Source organism: Myxocyprinus asiaticus, chromosome 10 (genome assembly GCF_019703515.2).
Source record: "Myxocyprinus asiaticus isolate MX2 ecotype Aquarium Trade chromosome 10, UBuf_Myxa_2, whole genome shotgun sequence".
Classification (NCBI taxonomy): Eukaryota; Metazoa; Chordata; class Actinopteri; order Cypriniformes; family Catostomidae; genus Myxocyprinus; species Myxocyprinus asiaticus.
In genome coordinates, this window is record NC_059353.1 from 35,289,759 (window position 1) to 35,311,342 (window position 21,584).

Consider the following 21,584-nt stretch of genomic DNA (forward strand, 5'->3'; position numbering starts at 1 on the left):
ATGTTCCTGGATCAACATCTTTTTTTAGTTCTAGAACTAATTTCCTGGGGAAAAAATGTAACCCTAACCTTTAACTACCCCTTAAATCAGAGGGAAATGATGGGTTGATAAGGAGGTTGTTTAATCTCCAAACCCCAACCCTAAACCTAAAACCCTAAAACAGTGGCACCTTTCGCCTATTCTTTTAAAGGGGGCACAAGTGGCAGTCCTGGGTCACTTGATACCCTAGGTGAGGTGTACAGTATATACTGTATACACTGATGATGTACCTGGTCTGCAACAATGTTTAGGTAGGTGGCACGTGTCAAATTGACATCCACATGAATGGCCAGACCCAGGGTTTCCCAGCAGAACATTGCCCAGAGCATCACACTCCCTCCACCTGCTTGTTGTCTTCCCACAGTGCATCCTGGTGCCATTACTTCCCCAGGTAAATGGTGCACATGTACACGGCCGTCCACATGATGTAAAAGAAAATGGGACTCATCGGACCAGGCGACCGTCCACTGCTCCAAGGTCCAGTTCCGACGCTTGCCTGCCCATTGTAGGTGCTTTCAACGGTGGACAGGGGTCATCATGGGCACTCTGACCGGTCTGCAGCTACACTACCCCATACGCAGCAGGGTGCGATGCTCTGTGTGTTATGACACATTCCTTCCATAACCATCATTATCTGTGACTTGTGCCACAGTAGACCTTCTGTCGGTTCGAACCAGATGGGATAGCCTTCGTTGCGCTCGCACATAGATGAGCCTTGGGAGCCCAACACCCTAAAAGGTAAGTCATGGTCGTGGTACTTTGCAGTGTTATCGGTACTACTGCAAAGTTTTACAGAATTATTGTATTATTTTCCATTCGACTATAATGTAAATGTATTAAACTAAAAAACTAAACTCTAAATAAGCAGACAATTAAAAAATTATAACAAAATACAATTCATTACTTCAACTTAAATTAACATTGCTTTCTAAGGGGCCGTTCCCACCGAAAACGTTCAAACGCGCTAGACGGACGTCTTTCACAGTTGCGTCGCGTCCAGCTGTTCGAGTAGGACTGCCGCGTATTTTAGACGTCGTGTCAGGTTAAAAAGAACGCCAACATTTAAAAGCGCGTCGTTGCCTTGCCTCTGGCTTTTCTTTTTCTTTTTTTGCGCAAGAATGCTACCGCTCTGAACGGCCCATAATGCAGTCTAAAAATAACTCAAACAAATTAAACAGTAACACCAATTCTTACACATCATTTTGCGGCAGTATGATGATACATTTGGTTGATTGTTATCATCAACAATGTTCCTTATCTTTCAGCAGGCACAACAGCATGGTGTCAAAAAACAAAAAAACAAAACACAAAACACAAAACAAACACACACACAACACACACACAACACACACACACAAAATAACTGCTTCACAGTTTTTTAAATGTGAAGCTGAAGATGTATAAAACATCATTTTAAAAAAACACTAAAAAAACTAAGAGTAAATCACTGTCGAAACCATGTTTATTTTAATATAGTAATAATAGAGTAGATCACTGTTGTTGTTGTTTTTTTTTGTTTTTGTTTTTGTTTTTTTTAAACCATATTTATTTTAATAAAGTAGTAATATAGTGAGATTAACAATAATTCATAATAAGTATATAGGTACTTATTGTTATTTTGAGCCTTTGACCAAAAACATTTATTGATCTACTAAAGATGGCTCAGATTTATGGGGAATATTAAAGGCACAATTAACAAATGAATTCATTTTTAATTATTTTGATCATAAACATTTGACTATTTTAATCACATTTCATATGCATATACTCACTGAGCACTTTATTAGGAACACTATACTAATACTGGCCTCCCTTTGCTCTCAAAACAGCCACAATTCTTTGTGGCATGGATTCCACAAGATGTTGGAAACATTCCTCTGATATTCTGGTCCAAGTTGACATGATTGCATCACTTCTGCTGATTTGCTAGTTTGAGATGACTTTTGCTTTGCAAAAGTCCATTATCCATTCAATCCATTAGAAGATGGTTAAATTCTGACCATGACGGGATGCACATGGTCTGCAACAATACTTAAATAGGCTGTGGCATTAAAAGCGATAACTGATTGGTATTAATGGGCCCAAAATGTGCTAAGAAAACATTCCCCACACCATTACACCACCACCCAGCCTGGACTGTTGACACAAGGCAGGTTGGGTCCACGGATTCATGCTGTTGGTGCCAAATTCTGACCATACCATCTGTGCGAATTCGAGATTTCCAGTCTTTAACTGTCCAGTTTTGGTGAGCCTGTGCTCACTGCAGCCTCAGCTTTCTATTGTTGGCTAACAGAATTGAAACCCGACATGGTCTTCTGCTGTTGTAGCCCATCCGCCTCAAGGTTCGACGTGTTGTGCATTCTGAGATGCCATTCTACTCACTACAATTGTACAGAGTGGTTATCCGAGTTACCATAGTCTTTCTATCAGCTCGAACCAGTCTGGCCATTCTCTGTTGACCTCTCTCATCAACAAGGTGTTTCCGTCGACAGAACTGCCGCTCACTGGATGTTTTTTGTTTTTGCCATCATTCTGAGTAAACTCTAGAGACTGTTGTCCGTGAAAATCCCAGGTGATCAGCAGTTACAGAAATACTCAAACCAGCCTGTCTGGCACCATTAATCATGCCACGGTTGAAATTACTGAGATCCCATTTTTTCCCATTTTTATGGTTGATGTGAACATTAACTAAAGCTCCTGAGCCATATCTGCTTGATTTTATGCACTGCACTGCTGCCACACAATTGGCTGATTAGATAATCGCATGAGTAAGTAGACGTAGGGGTGTTCCTAATAAAGTGCTCAATGTGTGTACATATGTATGACAAATACACATACGTTATATATGACAAATTGCTTATGTTCCTCAATTTGTAAGTCGCTTTGGATAAAAGCGTCTGCCAAATGGTTAAATGTAAATGTATATATTTTTTTTATTTTGTGCATTATATTTCTCCATATAGCTGCTCTGTAGCCACTGCATGAAACCACAGCTTGGTACGGGGACAAAAGTATGTTTTCACACTTAAATCACATATACAGGTGCTTTCTTATGATAAAATATGTTATTTATCATAGAAGGTTAGAGCTTTCTTTATGCAAAAAAATAAAGCAACAGAATTGCATAGAGTTTAATTAATTAATAACTTACTGTACATTAATAATTTCCCATCTTACACTATTTAACTATGGCTGCATTTGTGCGGTGTGCACAGGGTTTGGTTAAAGCTTGACAAAATATTATGATAAGAGCTATTCTACTAGTTTTTGCTTATTGTTTAATCAAACTTCTTGATTTCATCATATAGCACAAGCACAAAAGCGCCCCCAAATCCTCTGAGTATATTGGACAGGGACCCTTTAAAGAATGCTTTGCCACCTTCATCATGAGCAATCTTCCTCCAGCAGTCAATGGTTCCCATGTACATAATATCCCCTAGGAAGACAAAAGACAAACACTTAAGTTGTAATAAATACATATGTCATGGAGAGCAGGGAGTTATTCAAATGAGATATCCAAATGTAAAAAACATTCACATCCAAAAAAAGTCTTGATTCAGGTACCAAGTCTGATTAAGAGCTTTCCACCAGTCTGCTTGTGAGAACACATTCAAAGATTTTTGGGAGCAGCAGTATGCAACCTTTTTTTTTTTTACCTTTTTGTTTAATATCGTTGTAGTCATTGAAATAAATGCATGTGTTTGAGCATGTTTAAATACCTCCTTTGCGCCCAGACTGCATCATCATGCAACGCCGTACAGTGTCAAAGGGATAGGAGACCACACCAGCCACTACAGTCACAGTTTGTGCAATCATCCAGTTGACCACAATGTGGGTGTTCTTAGAGTCTGGAAGCATGGCTACTCAGTGCCAGACGAGAATACATGCATGCAAACACATAAGTAAGAGGTTTTAGTTACAGATAAGAAGAGAATGGAGAAATCTCATTGGTTTATCAATGCCAGTTATTTTTTCATATATATATATATATTTTTTTTTTATATAAACACAAAACAAAACATAGACCAGTCATTAAAACAACAGACATCAAATGACATCTTAAATATTTTCACAATTCTATGGATTTAAATATAAAATTATATGTGATTGAAGAGAAACAGATACCAGATAGTCACAAGATGTAAACAATATGAATGTTAACATGATTTTAGTGTAATAAAACAGTTTACTAATATTTTCTGTGAATAAAGTTATATCCAATTTTACAATTTTGTTGCCATTAACCCTAAAATGACTGTAAAAATTAAGATTTAAACAACTTTACAGTTTTAATAATACACAAGTTTTAACAAGAATTAATGTACAGGTAAGTGTTTTTTTGTTTGTTTGTTTGTTTATTGACCCCATTCACTTCCATTGTAAGTGCCTCACTGTAACCTTGATTTTTGCTTTTCTTAAAGACAAGAGGGACGAGTTGAAATTATTGTTTGTGGTAATCAACATTTCAAATGCAGTTGATTGAGCTTACTTGCACTTAACCCAAATATTCCTTTAATGGCAAAGATCAGAGAGAAATATTCATCGGCAGTCAGTATTTTAATATTATTTTAGTTAGCAATTCTCATCTATGTTTGAATCATAAACTTTAATTTCAAAATATATTTACTGTTTTTACTAATTACGTTACTCTCTCCAAGCATAAACTCTTACCTTTGGCAGTGTCGTAGAATCCGAAGTAGGCAGCCCTGTAGATAATGATGCCCTGGAGAGAGACATTGAAGCCCTGGTACAGGCCTCGCAGCCCATCTGACCTAAAGATTTTGACCAGGCAGTCAGCCAGCCCGGTGAACTCCCTGCTGCTGCCAGATTTCCCGATATCTGCAGCTAGTCGGGTACGAGCGAAATCGAGGGGGTAGACGAAGCAAAGGGAAGTGGCTCCAGCAGCACCACCAGAGGCCAAGTTACCAGCAAAGTATCGCCAGAACTGTGTGTGCATATCTGTGCCACCCAGGAAAATCTGTTTGTACTTGTCTTTGAAGGCAAAATTGAGAGCTTGTGTGGGTAAGTAACGAATGACGTTGGCTAGGTTGCCACGCCAAAACGAGGCAAAGCCTTGCTCCTTGGGAATCCTCAGAATACAGTCGATAATACCTTTGTACTGTTTGTCTGCACTGATCTGCTTGCTGGCATGTTGTACCTGCAAAATGAAACACAAAATCCTGTGAAATAAGGGACAAATGAGTTGACTTATTTGGTGTCCTATATCATGCTTGTTCTGTGTTTATGGCAGACTAACCCAAGTTAGTGGGTGTCTGTGATTCTGACATGGCCCCTCCAGTCTATCTATCTATCTATCTATCTATATATCTATCTACACAGTATATATATATACAGGTTTGGGGAGTAACGGAATACATGTAACAGGATTACGTATTTAAAATACAAAACATAAGTAACTGTATTCCACTACAGTTACAATTTAAATCATTGATATTTAGAATACAGTTACATTCAAAAAGTATTTAGATTACTGAAGAGATTACTTTGCATTTTATTGTCATTTGTTTCATTTAATATTTAGTCCTTTCAGATGGAAAACATTTAAACATATAAATGATGCGATCCAAAGTGCATTTGAACAGCGGTGAAACACTTTCTTATGATGTGTTACATTCATACGAGCAGACAGAGAAGTAAGCTTGAAGTAAGTTTGGAGCAGAAGAAATAGAAATAAACCTTGTGTAAATTGTCAGCTTTACGCTAAGCTAAAATGTTATTTCTAGCCATTTTACATGCACATGTTACCAGGCACGATCATATTTTTTTATCAAGTAAATTCACGTTGGATCATAATTTTTTTTAATTTTTTTTATAGTAAGACCTTTGATATTAGAGCAAAAATCGTATTCTTGGCAATCATTTTTGTATTGTTTTCCTGTAATAATATCTAAAAATCCTTAAAACAAGATCAATTTGATTTATCTTGTTTTAGAAACAACACTGCATAAGATATTTAGGTTTTAACATGTGTATTTTGTCGTACTGTACTGGCAGAGTTTTTATAGCTAAAACAAGTGAAAAAAATCTACCAGTGCTGAAGATGTAATCCAAAGTATTTAGAATATGTTACTGACCTTGAGTAATCTAAAGGAATACGTTACAAATTACATTTTACAGCATGTATTCTGTAATCTGTAGTGGAATACATTTCAAAAGTAACCCTCCCAACCCTATATATATATATATATATATATATATATATATATATATATATATATATATATATATATACAGGTGCATCTCAATAAATTAGAATGTCGTGGAAAAGTTCATTTATTTCAGTAATTCAACTCAAATTGTGAAACTCGTGTATTAAATAAATTCAATGCACACAGACTGAAGTAGTTTAAGTCTTTGGTTCTTTTAATTGTGATGATTTTGGCTCACATTTAACAAAAACCCACCAATTCACTATCTCAAAAAATTAGAATATGGTGACATGCCAATCAGCTAATCAGCTCAAAACACCTGCAAAGGTTTCCTGAGCCTTCAAAATGGTCTCTCAGTTTGGTTCACTAGGCTACACAATCATGGGGAAGACTGCTGATCTGACAGTTGTCCAGAAGACAGTCATTGACACCCTTCACAAGGAGGGTAAGCCACAAACATTCATTGCCAAAGAAGCTGGCTGTTCACAGAGTGCTGTATCCAAGCATGTTAACAGAAAGTTGAGTGGAAGGAAAAAGTGTGGAAGAAAAAGATGCACAACCAACCGAGAGAACTGCAGCCTTATGATTGTCAAGCAAAATCGATTCAAGAATTTGGGTGAACTTCACAAGGAATGGACTGAGGCTGGGGTCAAGGCATCAAGAGCCACCACACACAGACGTGTCAAGGAATTTGGCTACAGTTGTCGTATTCCTCTTGTCAAGCCACTCTTGAACCACAGACAACGTCAAAGGCGTCTTACCTGGGCTAAGGAGAAGAAGAACTGGACTGTTGCCCAGTGGTCCAAAGTCCTCTTTTCAGATGAGATCAAGTTTTGTATTTCATTTGGAAACCAAGGTCCTAGAGTCTGGAGGAAGGGTGGAGAAGCTCATAGCCCAAGTTGCTTGAAGTCCAGTGTTAAGTTTCCACAGTCTGTGATGATTTGGGTTGCAATGTCATCTGCTGGTGTTGGTTCATTGTGTTTTTTGTAAACCAAAGTCACTGCACCCGTTTACCAAGAAATTTGGAGCACTTCATGTTTCCTTCTGCTGACCAGCTTTTTAAAGATGCTGATTTCATTTTCCAGCAGGATTTGGCACCTGCCCACACTGCCAAAAGCACCAACAGTTGGTTAAATGACCATGGTGTTGGTGTGCTTGACTGGCCAGCAAACTCACCAGACCTGAACCCCATAAAGAATCTATGGGGTATTGTCAAGAGGAAACTGAGAAACAAAGACCAAAAAATGCAGATGAGCTGAAGGCCACTGTCAAAGAAACCTGGGCTTCCATACCACCTCAGCAGTGCCACAAACTGATCACCTCCATGCCACACCGAATTGAGGCAGTAATTAAAGCAAAAGGAGCCCCTACCAAGTATTGAGTACATATACAATAAATGAACATACTTTCCTGAAGGCCAACAATTCACTAAAAATGTTTTTTTTATTGGTCTTATGATGGATTCTAATTTTTTGAGATAGTGAATTGGTGGGTTTTTGTTAAATGTGAGCCAAAATCATCACAATTAAAAGAACCAAAGACTTAAACTACTTCAGTCTGTGTGCATTGAATTTATTTAATACACGAGTTTCACAATTTGAGTTGAATTACTGAAATAAATGAACTTTTCCACGACATTCTAATTTATTGAGATGCACCTGTATATATATATAAATAGAAATATATATATATATATATATGTGTGTGTGTGTGTGTGTGTGTGTGTGTGTGTGTGTGTGTTTTATCTCACCTACTGTGGCAAGTGACCCTGGACTGCCATTCTGCCTTCAAAATAAATATATGTGCATAATGCACATTGTTAAGTTAAGTCTCAGGGCTGGAGCTTGAACAACATTCTTAATTTCCATCATTGTCATCTCATTTTATGTGCAACATTTGTTTGATGGGAATGTTGTTCCAGAACTTACAAAAGATGTTTATCAAAGAACATGAGAGGTTTGATTTATTGAAGTGAATTGGTTTGTAGATGTTACAATTAGGGCTGAGAATCAATTAACATTTTAACAAATTAATTTGCACAGTTTTCTCTGATTAATCGCGATTAATCATGGTACATGATAAATTAAAACAAACATAAAATATAAATATAATAAAAATTTACTTTATACTTTGTCTCAAAGTACCTGCTGGAAATTGGTTATTTACTATTAGTTTATTTTGTCCTAACTATGTACTAACATTAAAATACATACAATACAATGTATTTACTGTGTAACTACATGTTGTTCCGCAAAATTCTCAGAAGATTAGCATTTGCTGTTACGGAGTTTGAGGTATGGCTAGGTTTAGGGGTAGGGTTAGGGGTTAGGGGTTAGGGTTTAGGGTAAGGGTTGGGGTTGGAGTATGGGTAGGTTTAGATCTAGGATTAGGGGTAAGGTTAACAGTGTAACTACAGATGTAATGAAATGCAGGTACATTAAATGTAAGTACAATGCAACAACACATGTACATACTAAGTACATTGTATCAAATGCTTAGGTACATAGTTAAAGACACCTAACATAAAGTGGGTCCATTTATTTTAATTGTCTAAATATGTACGTTAAAATATTCAGTTAAAAAAATATATTTTTTTATTTTATTTTTTTGCGAAAAGAGTTAATTAGACACATTTCTACAGGTATAAATATTTGATCAAATATATGTTTAATTGCCATAAAATTAGTTTTGAATGCTGTAATGAGCAAAATCTTCCGCCGCTTTCCAGTGGACTTTTTGTAATTATAAGATCAAATGGGCAGATTAAATTTATATCAAGCTTTATTGGCAAGATAAACTTAAGAGTACATTGCCAATGCATTATAAACACTATACAAACAGATATAAAACAAACTGAATGCTGAAGTTTAATTTGCTGAAGTTTAAAATCTATATAGCGCACACGCTGGGTCTCTCTTGCACGGTTTCGTTTTGACACCGACTGGTTCAGATGACAGTGAGTGAGCGTTTTCTGGTGATGCAAAGAGATACAGCTTGCCCATATCTCTACAACACTTGCCTCACCACTTGTGGGGGAAGTCTCCATTCTCGGTACAGTAAATACGCTCCCGTGTTTATTATGCCTGGGATGTGCATTGCATATAATTAATACGCTTGCACTGCTCCACACTATCAGTTTCTGTGCTAGGATGTGCAGTCGAGTCAAGCGTGTGCCTGTAGGAAATGTATATATGCCAATTTTAGCCACAGGAAGTGGGGGAAAAACATTAGTGAAGTTTCAGGAAGTGCAAAAAACTGATACTGCATTTATTGTGTAAATGTTTTTAATGCATTAAACAGTCAACTATTAATCACAGAAATTAACGCATTTAATTTCTCGGCCCTAGTTTCAACACAAAAGGGACAACAGTTCGCGAACGTCCCAATGCTACTGGAAAGTTGGCTTTAGGTCAACCCAACGAAATGGAACGCGATCATTTTGATCAGATTAAATCTCTTATATGTCATGCAAGTAACGACAGAACAGAATTTGTAATGGGATTACAACAAAATAAAGAGTAATCCTTTGCATTACTTCATAACAGGAAAAAGACATCTGGTTAGTGTGACACTTAGCCTTCCCCTGGGCAAGATGTGTGTGTGTGTGTGTGAATATAGGTATAGATTGGGAATTCCGATTGTCGCTCTGGGATAACGGTGCTTGTAACAGCTGGTCTAGCATTAGTTTCCCCACCTCAAATTCAAACCTTAATTAATAGTCAGAAGGGAAAGCTGACTCTAGATCTGTAGCTACGGGCAAATTTATCCTTTATCGCTTCAGTGGCTGCAACTGATCGCTGCGTACATGTGCAAGGAGAATGTCTTCAGTTTTGAAATAATTTTATATTTTTAAAACTTTAAATATTAAGTAGTGTAATTCAAGGATTAAAACATGTTTATTAGATTATGAAAGCAAATATGTAACGATCCTATTTAAATTACATCCATTTACATTTGGATAAATAAGCATCACAATCAAGACAACTGAGATGACTTTACTTGAGAAGAACACTTTCCACTTGATTTTAGCTTAAAGGAATGTTCCAGGTGCAATACAAGTTAAGCTCAATCGACAGCATTGGTGGCATATTGTTGATTACCACAAAAATGTATTTCACTGTTTCAAAGTATAGCCACAAGACGTAAACATTATGTGTTAAAATAATTTTAGTGTGATAAAATTGCTTAATAACCTTCTCTGAGTAAAGTTATTGCCAATTTTACAAATTTGTTGCCATGATGACGTAACACAGTAAACCCTAAAACTACTGCAAAATTATGATTTAAACAACTTTACAGCTCAATTATTACACAAGTTTTAACAGAAGAATTAATGCAAGTGCTTTTATAAAATTATAAGCTTCACATTTCTGCCTTTAAACCCTCCTTTATTGTAATTAACATTATGCCACAAATGCTTTCAACTGAGCTTAACTTGTATTGAACCTAGAAAATTCTTTTAACGTTCAAAATTTTTCAAGTCAATACTGCATGGCATTGTCTTATGGTGTGGTCCGTACGTGCGGGCCTCCGGTCTGACTGCTGTTTGGGGCCCCTGAATTCTTACTGTAAATCCACACCTGGTGGCTTCTTTCTTATTTAAAGGATTAGTTCACCCAAAAATGAAAATTCAGTCATTGTTTACTAACCCCTGTGTTGTTATAACCCCATACGACTTTCTTTCTTTTTCAAAATTGTGAAAACATTTTGTGCTCAGTGATGTAATAAAATGGCAGTTTATGGTGACCACATCTTCAAGCTTCAAAAGGACACAAAAGTATAATTTATAAGTCAAATAAATTATTGTATGTGAATCGTGTCTTGTTCTGAAGGGATACGATAAGGTTTGGTGAGAAACAAACCGAAATCTAATGTATTATTTAGTAAAGATCTTCACCAACCGTTGTTCTCCTGTGCGCGTTCATGAGACAGACTGCACGGGAGCTTAGAGTTCCCTGCACGAGAGCAACAGTAGTTACTGCACATGCAAGAGGGGCAGTTTAAGCAAAAACATGTTTCGTTTTTCTTCAACCGGTCCACCAGATATTAACAAAAGAAAACACAGCATAGCTGCACACAAACCAGAGAAAATAACTTTCAAACACGTCTGAAGATTTCGTAGTTGAAAAATAGACGCATTTCTATGCCCAGAACCGAAGAGGAAGGAGGAGGGTGCGGGAATGTCTGTCACCTTTTCTCTATTCTGAACCGTGTGTGTAACAGACTTCTGCCTGAACAGACCTCCGTGAAAACAGTAGGTAGGTGTAACATTCTCAGCCAAAATCAAGTAGTTTTAACCAGCAAGTGAGATGCTGGCTTCAATATAATGTTATCAGCATGATTTTGGGCCAGTGCCAGTTCATAGTTGACGGGGTTACTGGCGCGACACCAAATATAGAAACCAAGCCATCGACAGAGTGTCGTTTGACGTTCAAACTCTTCAGACATGTTTTGTACGTTTTGTTCTCTGGTTTGTGTTGAGCTAGGTTGTGTGTTCTGTTGTTAATATAGCTGGTGGTTCAGTTGAAGAAAAACGTCTCCGGTAACACATGTAACCTCGGTTCCCTGAGATGAAGTGAATGAGACATTGCCGTAAGCACTACGGGGAGCTATGGGTAAGTGTCCTTACATGACCTAGTTGAAACCCTTATACAATCACACCAATCCTCTGATTGGCAATGGTGTCTGAGCCCCACCCATTTAGGTAAAATAGTAGTGCGGCCAGCTTTGGCAATGTCTCGTTCCCTTCATCTCAGGGAACCGAGGTTACATGTGTAACCGGAGACGTTCCCTATCGATTCAGTTCACTCGACATTGCCGTAAGCACTATGGGGAACGGAATCCCATCATGCCGCACTACGTGACATTACACTCCCAGAATTCTAACACTAAATGCACAAAGTAGATGTCCTAAATGACTTGCCAAAACTATAGTTTGCTAAAATGAAATCTGTGGAGTGGTTAAAAAATGAGTTTTAATGACTTAAAACTAAGTGTATATAAACTTCTGACTTCAACTGTGTATTGCCCGGCCCAACTCGGCTGTACAAGTTCACGGGTTCATTAAACTTATTGCTGATATTTCTAGCTATGGAGGTTGTGTACTGAAAAGCATGAGACTCTACCTTCAAAGGGAAATGTTTACCAGGAGGCAGTATAATTTCGACAGGGCCATTGTTACACCTGCTGTAATAATATTGCCCTCCCCAACTCACCTTTACAAGTTCACAGGTTCATGAAACTTATGGTGCTGACATTTCTAGCTATGGAGGTTGTGTCCTGAAAAGCATGTGCACAAGGGAATCAAAATTGGCACAACACCTATTAAGGGGAAGTGCTACTTCTCTTTGGTAGAAAGTGTTTTAACGCTTGAGATTGCTTTTGCGCCGTGATGAAGCGCTCTAAAAAGCTTCCTACAGCGCTGCCAAAGAGACCGTTGGGCGATACCAGGGTGTCGAGGAGGGCGGCTTTCTCTGTGTCACGCATCTCTGTGAGAGTTAGCCAAATATGCCAATCCAAAACCACCAGGTTGCTCATCGTTTTGCCGATGGTCTGAGCGGTAGCTTTCATGGCTCACAGCACCAAATCTGTAGTGGTGCAGAGCTTTTGAACAGCTCTGGATTGGAGCCTTGCTCATTCATTTGTTGAAGAAGCCTAGCTTGAAAAACCTGGAGCATCGACATGTTGTGGAGTGCTGAACCAGCTTGGCCCGCAGCTGTATAAGCTCTTCCAGCCAGTGCGGACATCAATTGACACGGCTTGGAAGGGTGGGCTGGGTGGGATTTTCATCCCATGGCAGTATTCTACAGGAGGACGTTTCAAATATCCTTTTTTTTTATCGGCGTGGTCCACTTTAGTGAGGATGGCAGTACCTCTGACCTGAATGTGCGAAGAGTATGGCACACCAGGTCTTTGTGAGCGCCGCATTGACCTCAGGGAAGAATGGTGTGCTCTTCCAGACAGCTGTCTGTTGACGACGGCCGGTTTGCAAAAACCATTCATCCAGGCGAGACTTTTCTGGCTCTTCTGGAGGGGACCACTCAAGAATGAGCCCTTCAACCGCCCTTGCGAAGATGTGAAGAAGCTCCTTGTCAGTGGCGTGTGCACGCTCTTCACCCTCGCTGGGGAAAGAGGCGGCAACATCCTCCGTGAGCCACTCACCCGAAGCTGCGAGTGACAGCATCATCCTCATCATCAGAGCCGCCAAACATAATGAGGCCGTGCGCTCCAATAGAGGGCCAGAGCTCATCACGCGCATAATGCACAAGCGAGGATGTTATAACAGAATTTCTGGAGGCTCGCAGGGGTTGCAAGTCCTTCTTCCATTTTACACCAGATGTGAACGACCGGTGGTAGATTTGTTGAAAATCATGCTCCTGACTCAATATTTTGCTCTCCATTAAATGTAAACATACTAAATTATGCTGGCACTATTGTACAGATTAAAATAAGTGGTATTATTAGATCGAACGGCAGAAGTATGCAAGATAAAAAATAAAAATAAAAAACTCACAGAGGCAGGAGATTCGAACTCGGCCATAAATATGATCAGCAAAACACTTCAGCACATTATCAATTTGAGCTACTAGACTCTGAACTTATTAAAGTGTAAAAAGAAAAATGACTTCCACAAGTCAGACAAAACTAATTTGTTGATATAAAGTCGATAAAAAAAAAGTTAGTACAGTATCTCAAAACACTAAGAAACAGTTTCATAATAATGGCTTAGTATCTCATTACAATGAGAAACATTCTCATTATTATGACTTACAAAATCACTTTTTTAATCAACTGTGGTGCAAATCAGCTTCAATAGACATTCAACCATATTCAGTTATAAAAAACATGACTAAACATGTTCATATTCTTTTTATATAATAATATGCCTTTATATGTGATAAGTTATCACAGTGGTAATATGCCAATGTGATAATGCTTTGTTAAAAAATTTAATTTTTTCATACAGTACAAATAACAATGGCAATTTACTACAAATACACCATTGCTGTGTCCGAAATCGCCCTATATCCCCTCATTCACTAAAATAGTGGATGTAAGTGCACAATATTAGAAATGAGATCGAAAAAGAGTGAGCAACACTTATGTAATATACTCTGTGCATCAGAGATGGCTGCGTAGCTATCGCAGAAACAAGTTAGCCACATACAGTAGGCTATGTACTTTCCATGTGTATTTTCATCTTACACACACTGTAGCTTACTTTGGAAAATAATGATTATGATGATAATAATAACAACAGCTTTATTTTGTATCTACGGTATACATACAGCACGCTGTGGTTTCATTCATGGTATATAACAGTAATACAATAAATCTTCATTCTGTTTGTCATGTTTAATATGGTCATAATGATTAAAAATAATAACAAACTGCCAACAAGAAAACCCACACATGAAAAAGCGTATATTATTCATTCATTCATTTAATATAATTATTTATTTAATATCATGAAACTCTCCCATCCAAACTGTGCTGCGTTTAAAGAAAAGATCACGGTTGCATTATACTACATAGAAAATGCTGAAAAAGCACTGCTTTTGTGAAACCAAATACGGCTATGCCAAGCCAAACAAAGCAGCGCTTTTCACATACAATAAACACTGTCCAATATGGCATTTTAAACTATTTTTGAATGTTTTTTACAGCATTTGAAATGACTACAGCGTATTTTATGGCTTTACGGTTGTTTAGAACGCCGCAAAATATGGCGTTTTAGATGAATACATGTTAAAACTATTGCGTTATTCTGAGACTCGTGGCTTGCCGTAACTACTGTTGCTCTCATGCAGGGAGCTCTAAGCTGGCGTGCAGTCTGTCTCATGAACGCGCACAGGAGAACGGTTGGTGAAGATTTTTACTAAATAATACATTCGATTTCGGTTTGTTTCTCACCAAACCTTAACGTATCCCTTCAGAACAAGACACGAGTTACATAAAATAAATTATTAGACTTCTGAATTATACTTGTGTGTCCTTTTGAAGCTTGAAGAGGTGGTCACCATAAACTGCCATCACTTAGCACAACATTTTTTTCACAATTTCTCCCTTTGTGTTAAGAAAAAGAAAGAAAGTCATATGGAGTCATAACAACACAGGGGTGAGTAAGCAATGACTGAATTTTCATTTTTGGGTGAACTATCCCTTTAAGCTTGCTGTTATGCTGATAAAACAAAACAAATCATGCATATGCTTGCTCTTGTACTGATTCGCTTTGATAATGCTCAATATGAGTACTAGCGTCTGTATAAGTAACAATAATTAACAATTTATTAATCTGCAGTGTTGTAGGGCGTGTGAACGTTGTACACTAAGTAGTACCAGCCATTTGGAAAAAAATATTGTGTATTGAACATATGGCTCTAGATGGCAAGAAATATAATAATAGCAACAACATTTAAAATAGGCTATTATTATAACCTCAAAATTGGGTAAATAGATAGTACACAGGCTTAAACTCCAATTCGTTCACCCTCCCCCTATGGGTGTTAGGTTACTGTCAATTCTACGAAACGGCTAACAATGAAAGCGGAAATTATATAGGACGCGACAGGTGTCATCTTAAAGTTGTTACACTTTTTAGGATTTTTTATTTATTTATTTTTTTGTCAGGTTACGATGTACCACCTGTTTCCTGTATGGAGTAAAGATAAGATAATGCACTTACTAAATGTTATTCTGTAATAGGTTTTGTCCAAATTTAACGAGATCCCTAACTGGAATCACCATAGTAAACAAGTAGATAAGACAGGATTCTAGAGTTAGAATGTTTCTGAATTACAGCCCGGACCGCCAACAAAAAGGTTTGGACACATTTCTTTAAAGGATGCACTTGCGCTCGGGCACAGCATGCTCTCACCTGCAGCAGCAGTTTCACTCTCTCTAACGGTGCGACTGCTGTTTCGGAAATAGTCGCTGCGACTCCGCCGGCCAAAAAGTCTTTAGCGAAGGAAATTGCGGCGTCAGTCATGGCAGCGCTAATATTTTGCTCAGTATATTTTTAAAACAGTATACTGACAGTGTTTGGTAGAAGCTGTAATGGAGATGCTGCAGTGAATAGCCTACACTCTTGTCTCACAGGTATGGGAGTAGCTAGAATATGGAGATAGATCTGTTGCATATTAACATACAAATGGAAATAGAAAGGTGGTTCATGAATAAATTGAATGAGATCCACAAATAAATGTAAGGAGTTTCACAAAAATAATGTGAATTCACAAATAAATAAAATGAGATTTGCAAATTAAAAAAAAAAAAAATATTTACAAATATATATTTTTAACTCACAAACACAACTCTGTCCAGCATTCATTTGTGAATCACGCGCATTTATTTGTGGATCGCTTCCTGTGCATTTGCTGATCGCTACACGCATTTGTTGATTTTGAAACAAATCAAGTGTCAAGATGTGCATGCAAATCTATAAATAGGTGGACCCCACCCATCGTCTACTCAAGCCAATCAGATAACGGCCACATTACTCGGACCAATCGTAGCATGTTCTATCTTCAACCAGTCACGCTTAGTTTTACAATCAGGGCGGGACCAGAGTCACAGCTCTCATGAGCATTGAATCAAGCACATACAGATAAGCTCAAAGACCGCAAACTTTTAAAGAAATGGACGTCATCAGAGGAATAGTGTGATTTAAGGTTTGTATCATTTTCTCCCAGTTATAAACATGTGTAATGTCTTGATAAATGTTGACAGCTGAAAACTGCCCATTTGTAGAGTGTCCTGATCATTAGCTTTATAGCTAACCTGGCTGACTGTATGAGTCTATTTTAATTTTAACCAAGTTTCTTGACTGAAATGTGTCGTCAAAACCTTTACTCTTAATGTTACATGACAGATCCAAACAGACACACTACTATACACTACAAAAGATCAGTAGTACAGATAGTGTCTTTATAAAACATGAATCATATTAGATGATCTTAGGAGCACAAACCATACATTAATATCCTATTTTACACAGTATACAAAATCTGCTATGCCAATCATTTGGTTTCACATTATGTTAATGTATTTAATAAAAGCAGTTGTAAGGTAATATTTATTAGAATTTGTGTGAATGTTTTAGGATGTACTATTATGGGGTCCCTTTCTAAAATACAGCATCATGTTCTGACAGTGATAATTGACTCATTGGTTATTGCCATCTTTTTCAGATGTTTCCCCTGTGTACTGCCCTTCAACTTTGAGCACTTGACTCACCTGCTCCAAAACTCAGTGGTTCTAGCTCCAATACAGGACACCTTTTAAAATGTGAAATATGAGCTTGTTTATTTTTCTGTTATGTCAGATTTCTTTTAAGTTACAATGTCATGTCTTGAAAAGAAAGTGCAATACAAAATGTAAATAAACCATAACATTATCTTTGTGTTGACTTAAAAATGAAAATTCTGTCATTTACTCACCATCATGTTTTGTTTTGTTTTTTTAACCAGTACTATGTAGTTTCTTCTGTGGAATATGAGAATACATTGTAAAATGTAGATGCTGCTAATGAGGCTTAAATGAAAGCAAGGCTGTCAGTCCCTATCATAATTCCTGACATCTCCTTTGAGTTCCACCCACAGAAGAAAGTCAGTCATTTGGGTTTGGAACAACATGAATATGAGTATAAATGATGACTCATCTCATTTCACAAAATATTTTTTGTCATTTAGTTGACAAATCTTTTACTGAGTTCTATCAAGGAACTTTGAGGTAAATAGGTTTTAAAGAGTGTCTGTTTTTTTAACACTTTAAAGCAAGTCTGTTGGCTAAAAGGTATGATTTTTTTGGTTACAAATTACAGGTTGTCATGTATGTAACTACAAAAGACAATACATTTGAGTACATGTATATTACATACACAAACACTAGAATTGAACATTACAACTGGAGTGCTGGCATTTTGCTCGATTTTGTTATACATGAACATCCTTATTGCCACGTCATGGTGTTGTATCAGTTGTCTGGGACGGATACTCCAAGTCAGGGTAAGAGCATTCTGCACAAATGATTGGAAAAAATAACAGTTACACATTTAAAACAAGTCCATTACTGTATAGAAAAGAACATGTTACACATACAAGATTGGGCCATGGAGCTTTGTGATGTCTTACCACGAATAGCACAAAAGTCCCACAACCGTTTCCATCTTTTTGTGATATGGAGCAGAGAGCACCAGTTCTCCAGTATCCTCACAACTCTTTTATTATCATTATTATTATTATTATTGTCCTCCTGTATCTCACAGCCCATATACTTCCTGAGTAAATAAGTGAAACATGCATTGTTTTACAGGGTTAAAATAATTATTTCTTGTGAGTAACATTGGACTGCTCTGCTATAACACTAAGTGCTAAAAATATAAATCCTTATATAAAATATAAATAAATGCCTTAGCAGATCTTGTACACTGTGTAATATAGGGTATTAATTTATGGTTTGTGCTCCTAAGATCATCTAATATGATTCATGTTTTATAAAGACACTATCTGTACTATTGATCTTTTGTAGTGTATAGTAGTGTGTCTGTTTGGATATGTCATGTAACATTAAGAGTTTCAGTCAAGAACTTTATTAAAATTAAAATAACAGGCTCCTACAGTCAGCCAGGTTAGCTATAAAGCTAATGATCAGGACACTCTACAAATGCGCAATTTTCAGCTGTCGACATTTAACAAGACACTACACATGTTTATAACTGGGAGAAAATGATACAAACCTTAAATCACACTATTCCTCTGATGACGTCCCTTTCTTTAAGAGTTTGTGGCCTTGGAGCTTATCTGTATGTGCTTGATTTAGTGCTCATGAGAGCTGTGTCTCTGGCCCCGCCTTGATAGTAAAACGAAGCATGATTGGTCGAAGATAGAACGTGCTACGATTGGTCCAAGTAATGTGGCCATTATCTGATTGGCTTGAGTAGACGATGGGTGGAGTCCACCTATTTGTAGATTTGTGTGCACTGTGCATATCTTGACACTTGATTTGTTTCAAAATCAACAAATGCCTGCAGCGATCCGCAAATGCACAGGAAGCGATGCACAAATGAATGTGAGCGATTCACAAATGAATGCTGGACAGAGTTGTGTTTGTGACTTAAAAAATATATTTGTAAATATTTTTTTTATTTGCATATCTCATTTTATTTATTTGTGAATTCATTTTATTCTTGTATGTTAATATGCAACAATTCCATCTCCATACTAGTAGTAGTGTGGACAGGTGGCGTCGAGAGCGCTGTTGGTTACACATACAGGCGTGCAGGTAAAAAATAACTGTCATGCAAGCACAAGCGTCAGAAACCTTCAAAAATACGGGACAGTTGGCAAGCCTAAGATTTTCCAACATGCATCAGCTAGCAGCTTGACTGTAGGGGTTAAAAAAACAAACAAACAACAACAAAAAACCTTCACAGACCTTGTAAAGTTAAGAATGTATATTATATATTTTTAAAACTACACCAGTCTTAACTAAAACCCGTATTTATTTCAGTAAGATCAACAATAAAATGAACATGTAATTAATATTAATTATGAACATCTTGTCATTTTGAGCTTTTGTTCAGCTAGTGTTTCCCATTAATTAGCAAACCGCCACAGTTTCATAATGAACAGAAAATATTTTAACACTTCTCATAATAACATAAAAGATCTCTAACGTTGTGTTTTGCGCCATTGCTTCGGCAAAGCATCTCTCACTCCCAGTCAGTTAAACTCTGTCTTGTTTACCATGCTTTGTGGGTGTGACTTTTTTGCCGTGTCATCACCATTCATATCTATACAACCCAGGGCTCGACATTAACGCTTGTCCTGGACAAGTGGATTTTTGAAGGGGCAAGTGAAAGAGAATTTTACTTGCCCGACCGGACAAGCAGACTGATTAAATCGTCAGCAACAACAAAATTATAAAATAACTGGCTGTAGTCTATTTGTGATAGCCTAGGCTTGTGTCACTTATAAGAAAGTTCATATTCTTATTCTGCTGTTGAAAGTAATCCAGAGCACATAATTTTATTTTGTAAACAATTATAGTCGAAAAATAGTCGCTAGCGATCTAGTAACACCTGCACCTTGTTTGATTGACAGGTGGAGTATGTGTGTTTGCTGAACATGGGTGTGTGAAAATGCTCCCTAATAAGCACCTGAATGGTCAAATATAGGGTGACCATATTCTGGTTTTCCAAAAAGAGGACACCCTAATAATAGGGTTCAAAACAGTGTTACTATGAATGCAAATTTTAATACAGTGAAAAAGACACTCTATTACCATAACATAAATATATATAAATAAATAAACATTTCCAACATTCTTTTGAATGTCCATGTACTAAAATAAAATATTTGATGCCATGAGTGTACCTTCATTTACCATTATTTTGTAAGGCCATGGAAAATGAAGCAAAGTGATAACAATGTTACTTGGTCACAAAAAGTAGTCCGTTAATTTACCTGATGAACTTTCACCTTTTGCTGACCCTTTATGCTTCGCAGAGCTAATGTGTTCTTCTAAATCACTTGCACCTTAATTAGCAACTGACACATAAGTGCCAGCTTTACATGTCAAACATTCTGCTTCCCACGGATCTCGACCTGGACGAAAGCATGGGAATTTTTTGTGCAAATTTACTGTAAATTTGCACTTTCGTTTACAAACATTTACAAACACAACTTTTCTCCCCAGAGATTCTTTATCTGGAAAAAGAGCAATATTTTGTATAGGAATAAATCTTTATTTCTTTTCACAATTGGTTTAGGAATAGGGTGTTATTAGTGAGTCAGTTATTCAATAATGATGGGACTTTGAGTTTGCAGACTTTATCTCAAAATACCTATTACATTAAAAGATTTCAGTGTGGTTAAAAAGGCTATACCTGCTGGGGTGGGTATGCTTTTTAGAAATGGTGTCTATATGTCTGCACTCTCTGTCTGTCCTCCCAGACCTGAAAATACCCCAGTTGGCTCGATTTGCTTTTCCATGTTAAAATCTAACAATTATAAAATTAGATCCTTATTTTTGAAAGAGAATATCTCTACTCCTCCTGTTATTTTCTATTGAAACAATCTCTTTAATAATGTAAACTGGACTCAAGTTTGGTCGTTGCCCCAAAAATTCCTCCTTACAAATAAGGTTAAGGAAATCTCATACAAAATAATTCATAGAGTCTATCTTACCAAGCAATTTTAAAAGATATTGAAATAAAATGCTGTTTCTGCAAAAGTTCTACTGAAACCAATTTTCATATGTTTTGGTCCTGCCAAGATACACAATGTTTCTGGAAAGATGTTGAGAGATTCATTGCTGATAATATTTTAAAAACTTTTCTCTTATCCTATAAGTATGTGATATTTGGTTATTGTA

At 37.1% G+C, this 21,584-nt stretch overlaps 1 protein-coding gene across 1 annotated transcript; it reads right to left on the reverse strand.

Annotated features, from left to right (window-relative positions):
* Nucleotides 1-1,551: 1,551 nt before the first annotated feature.
* Nucleotides 1,552-16,215, reverse strand: LOC127447510 (ADP/ATP translocase 3-like). Its single transcript, XM_051709440.1, has 4 exons — nucleotides 16,087-16,215; nucleotides 4,711-5,197; nucleotides 3,759-3,899; nucleotides 1,552-3,475 (listed from the first exon to the last, which is right to left on the reverse strand). Exons 1-4 carry the CDS (start codon nucleotides 16,195-16,197, stop codon nucleotides 3,318-3,320), a joined length of 897 nt encoding a protein of 298 aa, XP_051565400.1. The 5' UTR covers nucleotides 16,198-16,215; the 3' UTR covers nucleotides 1,552-3,317.
* Between the last annotated feature and the right edge of the window lie 5,369 nt (nucleotides 16,216-21,584).